Source organism: Perca flavescens, chromosome 3 (assembly GCF_004354835.1).
Source record: "Perca flavescens isolate YP-PL-M2 chromosome 3, PFLA_1.0, whole genome shotgun sequence".
NCBI lineage: Eukaryota > Metazoa > Chordata > Actinopteri > Perciformes > Percidae > Perca > Perca flavescens.
This window is the reverse complement of record NC_041333.1, coordinates 35,061,709-35,071,732: the sequence shown is the minus strand read 5'-3', so window position 1 is coordinate 35,071,732 and position 10,024 is coordinate 35,061,709. Positions and strand designations below refer to the sequence as shown.

Below are 10,024 nucleotides of genomic sequence, written 5' to 3'. Positions count from 1 at the left end.
TTTAGGCAACTGTGCTGAAAAAAAAAAGAAGTGTACTTTTAACACAAAGAAGGAAAATTTAGACCTCAGAGTTATAAATAAATCTGCAAACTTCAGTATTTATAAGACAAATGACAAAAAAAGGACTGTCAGAGTAGACATGTTGTCATAACCAGACTTTTTCCAGTGCAGAGGATTTGTGTCTAATGTGAATGTCCGAACCTATTATCACATGACACGGACACTGAGATTAGAAACTAAAAGCCCCAGAAAAAGCTAGTATGTGGACCTTGAGTTACGATTATTTTGTCACACAGGAGGAATGTTACAATAGCAGCAGAAATAGAGAAACACTCAATGCATGAAATTTAAAAAACACCCTACAGGTCTGTTTCTAGTGTGTCACACAGATTTAAATAAATCAGATCTGAGGGGTGTACCACAGGCAGGCTTTCTTTGCGTTAGGTGGCTCAACGAAGCCTTGAGTCCCACAGAGATAACAGGTTACCAACGTGCTTGGTTACCCCCGCTTTTCTTCATCAGGCTCTGTGCATGCTCCTATAAATAAATGCCTACTTCTGCCTATTAAGAATATGAATAGGATTACAGCAAAAAGCAACAATGTTGCTGCAAATAATACAATACGAGAGGAATGCTGGCAGAAAATTACTAAATGTGTATAAATGTATAAGTTAATATATTTATTTTACCACTCAATGCAGACCTTTGGGGGGACATTGTTTGTATTTCTTTAAACCAATCACAATCATCCTGGGCAGTGCTAAGCCCCCATGCAGCTCTTGTCAGGCTTTATCCCAACTATGTTCATCCTTTTGAGCCGGACTAGCCATGCGGCATAACTCACCATGGCGATCTAGCCAGGTTAAAAGAGAGCCACCTTCGTGAAATCTGGCTTTAGGCTCAAACATACCTCGCTTACTCAGTAATTTACAACCCGCAGGTCCCTTAACGCCACTTCACTTCGTCTGGTTCAAAAGGCCAGAGAAATACATAAATGTTTTTTTTCTAAACCTAAACAAAGTTATTCAAAGTGATGAAAAGTCGAGAGGAAAGAACAGAAGACGCAAAACCGTAAAAGGTTTCTGTCTGACCATGTTTTCTGCGAGAAGATTACAGCCAAGACTATCGTATAATAGTATCTAAACTCAACTTGGAAGGAACAACAATCTATAGTAGGGCTGGGCGATATGGAGAAAATCAAATATTACGATATTTTTGACCAAATACCTCGATAACGATATTGTAGTGTTGACTATTGGTGTTTTCACAAAACATTTACACAATGAGATTTAAGCTAAATAATAATCATCAGTAATGTGGATATAATGACTAAGTGGGTAAAGGCAAATAATAGAACAAGTCATGCAAAAGCACCACTTTAATTCTTGTGTTTACCAGAGATGTGCTCGTACGTTTCTTGAAAATAATCATTCAGCATGAAAAAAAAGCATCAAACATGACTAATCGACTAAAGAAATCTAAGTTGACTAAGACCAAAACAACCGATTAGTCGACTAATCGGTTAAGAGGGAGCAGCACTAATAACTTGCAGCCTTTGAAACCAGGAAAAGACAACACTCATGCCATATTAGGATATTACGATATCCAAAATCTAAGACGATATCTAGTCTCATATCACGATAATCAATATAATATCGATATGTTGCCCAGCTCTAATCTATAGCTTCACTAAAGCTCCTGTAATGCTCTAATGTTACAGACAGACAGATGAATGAAAACTGATATTTTTAGATCCTTATCACTGGTGAGCCTGAGAATGGTGCCACAGGAAAGGTCATGTTGTTACCCAAATCAAACATGTTAACCTTATGAGGTCAGACTCGTTTCCCAGCTCCGCTGTGCTTTGAGCTGAACGTTAACGTTGGCATGGTAACCTGTTAACTCCTGGAGGTTAGCCAGGGTTTTTGCGGTGTTCCCCAAATTACCCTTTTAAGTACAACCTAGAATTAAATTAAATACTCTTCAATCACACCACTCAAAGAAAGATGGAAAACCGGTACGGACAACATGTCTGTGATTATTATTATTATGAACTATGTGTATTTATTGACATTAAAATCACATTTTTATCAGTACTATCCATCTGTATATAAGAAGAATTCCTTGTAACATAATTAATTAAAAAAGGCATTAAAAGCATAGATTAACCAATTAAAAAATAATTAAAGTTTTTGCTAAACTCAACACAGTCTCACTTGTAGTTTATGGATGTATAAGGTCACATGACAAAAAAAAAAGATGTATTTCCAGGTAGCAAAGTCCTTAAAATGTTTAAGCATTTCGTCCCTGAAACGCCAGCTGCCGCTTGGGGTGGGGTGGGGGGGGGGGGGGGGTGGGGGGGGGGGGGGGGGTCACTGCAACATTTATTAAAAAGGTTGAGACGACAGCCGTACGGACTGAAACCGACCGAAGACCGAGCTGTGTGACGGAGAGTTCGGAGGCTTTAGAGGTAGTCATCCTCACTGGACGGCTCGTCCTCGTCTTCGCGGTAAACGTAGCGGTGACGGTTGCTAGGGCCTTCGCCGGGGTCATCGCCGCTGGCGGCCGAGCTCTCCCCGGTGAGCTTGGACCCCGCGGAGCTAGCAGAAGGACTGCGGCTCATCCTCCACAGCTGGTGGGCGAAGGTCCGGCCCCAGCTGCAGTGGTGGCCAATAGGGCGCAGGAGCCGGACGAGCTCGGAGGCCTCCTGCCAGTAAGAAGTTCACTTGCTGTGGCCGCGCCCGGAGCGCTGCTTGTTCATGCTGGTCAGCATCTGGCTGATGTAAGAGGTCAGCAGGTCGTCCATCTTGTAGCCCTGCAGGGGAAAGTAGACATTTAGGGTATTATTGGAACAGTATGTGCGTGCTGCTGCCACCCACCAGCGACTAGGACTTTTTTGTCTTTCTTCGACATTCTATACTATGACTTTTTAATGATTTTTCTTCGACATACTATACTATGACTTTTTTATGATTTTTCTTCGACATACTATACTATGACTTTTATGATTTTTTTCAACATAATATACTATGATTTTTTTTCAACCTAATATACTATGCTTTTTTTTCAACATACTATACTATGACTTTTTATCACTTTCGACATACTATACTATGACTTTTTAATGATTTTTTTCAACATACTACACTATGACTTTTTTATGATTTTTCTTCGGCATACTATACTATGACTTTATGATTTTTCTTCGACATACTATACTATGACTTTTTTATGATTTTTTTTCAACATGCTATACTATGACTTTTTAATGATTTTTTTCAACATACTATACTATGACTTTTTTAGGATTTTTCTTCGACATACTATACTATGACTTTTTTATGATTTTTTTCAACACAATATACTATGATTTTTTTTCAACATGCTATACTATGACTTTTTAATGATTTTTTTCAACATACTATACTATGACTTTTTTAGGATTTTTCTTCGACATACTATACTATGACTTTTTTATGATTTTTTTCAACACAATATACTATGATTTTTTTTCAACATACTATACTATGACTTTTTAATGATTTTTTTTCAACATGCTATACTATGACTTTTTAATGATTTCTTTTCAACATACTATACTATGACTTTTTTATGATTTTTTTCAACATAATATACTATGCTTTTTTTTCAACATACCATACTATGACTTTTTATCACTTTCTTCGACATACTATACTATGACTTTTTTATGACTTTTCTTCGACATACTATACTATGACTTTTTTATGATTTTTCTTCAACATACTATACTATGACTTTTTTATGATTTTTTTCAACACAATATACTATGATTTTTTTTCAACATGCTATACTATGACTTTTTAATGATTTCTTTTCAACATACTATACTATGACTTTTTTAGGATTTTTCTTCGACATACTATACTATGACTTTTTTATGATTTTTCTTCGACATACTATACTATGACTTTTTTATGATTTTTCTTCGACATACTATACTATGACTTTTTTATGATTTTTCTTCGACATACTATACTATGACTTTTTTATGATTTTTTTCAACATAATATACTATGATTTTTTTTCAACATAATATACTATGCTTTTTTTTCAACATACTATACTATGACTTTTTATCACTTTCTTCGACATACTATACTATGACTTTTTTATGATTTTTCTTCAACATACTATACTATGACTTTAAGATTTTTCTTCGACATACTATACTATGACTTTTTTATGATTTTTTTCAACATGCTATACTATGACTTTTTAATGATTTTTTTTCAACATACTATACTATGACTTTTTAGGATTTTTCTTCGACATACTATACTATGACTTTTTTATGATTTTTTTCAACATAATATACTATGCTTTTTTTTCAACATACCATACTATGACTTTTTATCACTTTCTTCGACATACTATACTATGACTTTTTTATGACTTTTCTTCGACATACTATAACTATGACTTTTTTAAGATTTTTCTTCGACATACTATACTATGACTTTTTTATGACTTTTCTTCGACATACTATACTATGACTTTTTTATGACTTTTCTTCGACATACTATACTATGACTTTTTTATGATTTTTCTTCAACATACTATACTATGACTTTTTTATGATTTTTTTCAACACAATATACTATGATTTTTTTTCAACATGCTATACTATGACTTTTTAATGATTTCTTTTCAACATACTATACTATGACTTTTTTAGGATTTTTCTTCGACATACTATACTATGACTTTTTTAGGATTTTTCTTCGACATACTATACTATGACTTTTTTATGATTTTTCTTCGACATACTATACTATGACTTTTTTATGATTTTTCTTCGACATACTATACTATGACTTTTTTATGATTTTTTTCAACATAATATACTATGATTTTTTTTCAACATAATATACTATGCTTTTTTTTCAACATACTATACTATGACTTTTTATCACTTTCTTCGACATACTATACTATGACTTTTTTATGATTTTTCTTCAACATACTATACTATGACTTTAAGATTTTTCTTCGACATACTATACTATGACTTTTTTATGATTTTTTTCAACATGCTATACTATGACTTTTTAATGATTTTTTTTCAACATACTATACTATGACTTTTTTAGGATTTTTCTTCGACATACTATACTATGACTTTTTTCAACATAATATACTATGCTTTTTTTTCAACATACCATACTATGACTTTTTATCACTTTCTTCGACATACTATACTATGACTTTTTTATGACTTTTCTTCGACATACTATAACTATGACTTTTTTAAGATTTTTCTTCGACATACTATACTATGACTTTTTTATGACTTTTCTTCGACATACTATACTATGACTTTTTTATGATTTTTTTCAACACAATATACTATGATTTTTTTTCAACATGCTATACTATGACTTTTTAATGATTTCTTTTCAACATACTATACTATGACTTTTTTAGGATTTTTCTTCGACATACTATACTATGACTTTTTTAGGATTTTTCTTCGACATACTATACTATGACTTTTTTAGGATTTTTCTTCGACATACTATACTATGACTTTATGATTTTTCTTCGACATACTATACTATGACTTTTTTATGATTTTTCTTCGACATACTATACTATGACTTTTTTATGATTTTTTTCAACATAATATACTATGATTTTTTTTCAACATAATATACTATGCTTTTTTTTCAACATACCATACTATGACTTTTTATCACTTTCTTCGACATACTATACTATGACTTTTCTTCGACATACTATACTATGACTTTTTTATGATTTTTTTCAACATAATATACTATGATTTTTTTTCAACATAATATACTATGCTTTTTTTTCAACATACCATACTATGACTTTTTATCACTTTCTTCGACATACTATACTATGACTTTTCTTCGACATACTATACTATGACTTTTTTATGATTTTTTTCAACATAATATACTATGTTTTTTTTCAACATAATATACTATGCTTTTTTTTCAACATACCATACTATGACTTTTTATCACTTTCTTCGACATACTATACTATGACTTTTTTATGATTTTTCTTCGACATACTATACTATGACTTTTTTAAGATTTTTCTTCGACATACTATACTATGACTTTTTTATGATTTTTCTTCGACATACTATACTATGACCTTTTTATGATTTTTTTCAACATAATATACTATGCTTTTTTTTCAACATACCATACTATGACTTTTTATCACTTTCGACATACTATACTATGACTTTTTTATGACTTTTCTTCGACATACTATACTATGACTTTTTTATGATTTTTCTTCAACATACTATACTATGACTTTTTTATGATTTTTCTTCGACATACTATACTATGACTTTTTTATGATTTTTTTTCAACATACTATACTATGACTTTTTTATGATTTTTTTCAACATAATATACTATGATTTTTTTTCAACCTAATATACTATGCTTTTTTTTCAACATACCATACTATGACTTTTTATCACTTTCTTCGACATACTATACTATGACTTTTTTATGACTTTTCTTCGACATACTATACTATGACTTTTTTAAGATTTTTCTTCGACATACTATACTATGACTTTTTTAGGATTTTTCTTCGACATACTATACTATGACTTTTTTAGGATTTTTCTTCGACATACTATACTATGATTTTTTTTCAACATACCATACTATGACTTTTTATCACTTTCTTCGACATACTATACTATGACTTTTTCATGATTTTTTTTCAACATGCTATACTATGACTTTTTAATAATTTTTTTCAACATACTACACTATGACTTTTTTATGATTTTTCTTCGACATGACTTTTTTATGATTTTTTTCAACATAATATACTATGATTTTTTTTCAACATAATATACTATGATTTTTTTTCAACATACCATACTATGACTTTTTATCACTTTCTTCGACATACTATACTATGACTTTTTTATGACTTTTCTTGGGCATAATATACTATGACTTTTTTAGGATTTTTCTTCGACATACTATACTATGACTTTTTTAGGATTTTTCTTCGACATACTATACTATGACTTTTTTAGGATTTTTCTATACTGATTTTTTTTCAACATGCTATACTATGACTTTTTTCGACATACTATACTATGACTTTCTTCGACATACTATACTATGACTTTTTTATGACTTTTCTTCGACATACTATACTATGACTTGGAAATGATACAGTATGTGCGTGTGGATTTTAAGTTGAATTAGGCTGTGTCTGGCACAAGGAGAGGAGGTGTGTACTAGGCCAAGTGCTGCCTCCCATTGATCCTCTCTCATTGCTTCCCCAAAGTCATCCTCCCAGAGCTGTCTTATTCCTTGCTACTATGACTTTTTTATGACTTTTCTTCGATATACTATACCATGACTTTTTATCACTTTTTTCGACATACTATACAATGACTTTTTTATGACTTTTCTTCGATATACTATTTCATGACATTTTTCGACATACTATACTATGACTATGAATTTTTTCGACATACTATACTGATTTCTTTTCAACATGCTATACTATGACTTTTTTCGACATAATATACTATTAATTTTTTAGGACTTTTTTTCGCCATACTATACTATGACTTGGAAATGTTACAGTATGTGCGTGCTGCTGCCACCCACCAGCGAGGTCTCGCACAGCAGTTTGCTTCCTCTGACCAGGTTGCCAATGGTGATGTGAAAGTAAGTGTTGCCGCTGCTCCAGTTGGAGATCTTGGTGAAGGGGTGAGTAGTCAGGATGTCCTGCACAAACACACAGAGAGGACACGTTACTTTCAGGGCCTCTGGCTGATGAGGCCAACCTGAGCGATTAATGAGCGCAGCATCAAAAAGAAGGGTCTGCAAGTTAAGGCGGCACAATTAATCAAAGAATAATCTCAATCACGACTTGGTCTTTCCCACAATTTTGAGTCTGTTGCTCCCAGACTGTGGAACACCCTGCCCCTCTCCATGCGTCTGGCAGACTCTGTTGTCTCTTTTAAAAAGGATCTGAAAACATGTTTATTTAGGGAAGATTTTGGTTGATGGGTTTTCACTAGTGTCACTTTAATTTTACATATGTATATACATTTTTATATTGTTTGTTTTACCTATTCTTTTGTACAGCACTTTGTGATTTTATCTGTGAAAAGCGCTTTATAAATAAAATTTTACTTACTTACTTACAATTAAATAAACGTGACTGACGTTAAAAATGCATGCTCAGCTCATACAAAAGTCTGCTACAAATCAAATCAAGCGCTTTCTAAAGTACCAGCCCACCACCAGGGGGCGATCCAGATGTTTTGGCTTGACTTTTGGGGAATTGTCATGCTGCTGCATGGAAAACTTTCCTGAATGTTGCAGCTGCAGTCCAGAGTAGAAGAGTAATATACAACAGAGAAAATCAAATGTCTGGAGGAGATAAGGCCAAGAGCTAGTTTCTTTTGGGTAGAATGTTGTTTATATTTTGCTTCTAGGACAGGGGTGTCAAACTCATTTTCCCAGAGGGCCACACTGGAAAAAGAGAATCACACCAAGGGCCAGACATGTAGAGTTTATTGACGTGCTTTTGTTACCGTGTGTCACTTCTCAGACGTTTGTCACCTTTTTGTAAATGTATTGCTTTTTGTCACATTTTTGATTACATGAAGCCCTACAAAACAATGATACTTTTTTTTTTTTTTTTTTAACAACTTGTTCACAGCCTGAAAATGAAAACTGTCTGCTGCTTCTGGGAGGAATGTCTGAGTCTCAGAGTCTGTAAATCTGCCATATGTCTGCTTTGAATGTCAGGTAATTGCAGTTTAAAAAACACTTTCCTGTGTTTTTGGTTTGGCGCACAACTATAGGTGGGCCAAAATGTATTGTGAACCCAAATTTATATATACGGGCCGGATCTAAATCTGCAAGGGGTCGGATTTGGCCCACGAGCCTTGAGTTTGACACATATGTTCTAGGAGATGCACTGGAAAATCACTTTTTGATGCAAAGATTTCTACATTAACAAAAAAAGTAGCACATGAAAGTGAAAGCAGTGCTCCGTTTATTTAAATGTGAAAGTGCAATTTCTATATATTTTTTTCAAAGTCCATGTTTTAAAATCCATGAATAATCATGATTATCATTTTGGCCATAATCGTGCAGCCCTACTACAAGTAAATTAACATGCACATGTAGATTAACATGCACATGGTTAACACAGACTGAGCATTATAAAACATCCTTTTTAACATAAGACCGGTTTGGAGGGGAAAATTTTGATTTCTATACAAACACTAACCTTTGTCTTCGGGTCAATGAGACTGACTCCGTGCTTGTTGATGGCGATCAGCAGGATTTCTGGGAAGTTGGGCTCTGTGGTTTGCTAAAGACAAAAGAAGATTTAAATTGTTATAGTCTCGTATTGCCAGACCTTCCGCCACAGCGCTGCGGAGGAGGGTCTGGCGAGTCCACACAACATTCCTAGATAGGAGAAAATGTGCTCTGGTTTATTGGCATTTCTTTAAAGTGCTCATATTATGCTCATTTTCATAATTGTATATACCTCTCCGTGAACCATCACCTTATCGTGGTGGAGAGGTTTGTGTGTCTCTGTGAACCTGAGGGCTGTATTGTCTGGAGCTTTGTGCTCCTGGTAGGGTCTCCCAAGGCAAAGTGGTCTCAGGTGAGGGGCCAGACAAAGAATGGTTCAAAAACCTCAATGAATAAACGAGGTAGAGATGGAGTGACCCTGCCCGGAGGAAGCCCGGGGCCCCCGTCTGGAGCCAGGCCCAGATGACGGGCTCGTCAGCGAGCGCCTGGTGGCCGGGTTTGCCACGGAGCCCGGCCGGGCACAGCCCAAACAAGCTACGTGGCAACTCCCTCTCCAGCCCATGGGCCCACCACCTGTGGGAGGAACCGCTGGGGTCGGGTGTGCTGCTACACGGGTGGCAGTGAAGGTCAGGGGCCTCGACGGACCAGACCCGGGCAGCAGACGCTGGCTCTGGGGACGT

General features: G+C 34.3%; 1 protein-coding gene across 1 annotated transcript in view; it reads right to left on the bottom strand.

Annotated features, from left to right (window-relative positions):
* Positions 1–2,361: 2,361 nt before the first annotated feature.
* Positions 2,362–10,024, bottom strand: part of myo7aa (myosin VIIAa) — an 80,123-nt gene continuing 72,460 nt past the window's right edge. The window contains exons 47-49 of the mRNA XM_028571665.1: positions 9,313–9,396; positions 7,674–7,793; positions 2,362–2,815 (exon numbers count right to left, since the gene is read on the bottom strand). Coding sequence (XP_028427466.1) covers positions 2,723–2,815; positions 7,674–7,793; positions 9,313–9,396 — 297 coding nt within the window. The 3' untranslated portion in view covers positions 2,362–2,722. The remainder of the gene's footprint in view (positions 2,816–7,673; positions 7,794–9,312; positions 9,397–10,024) is intronic.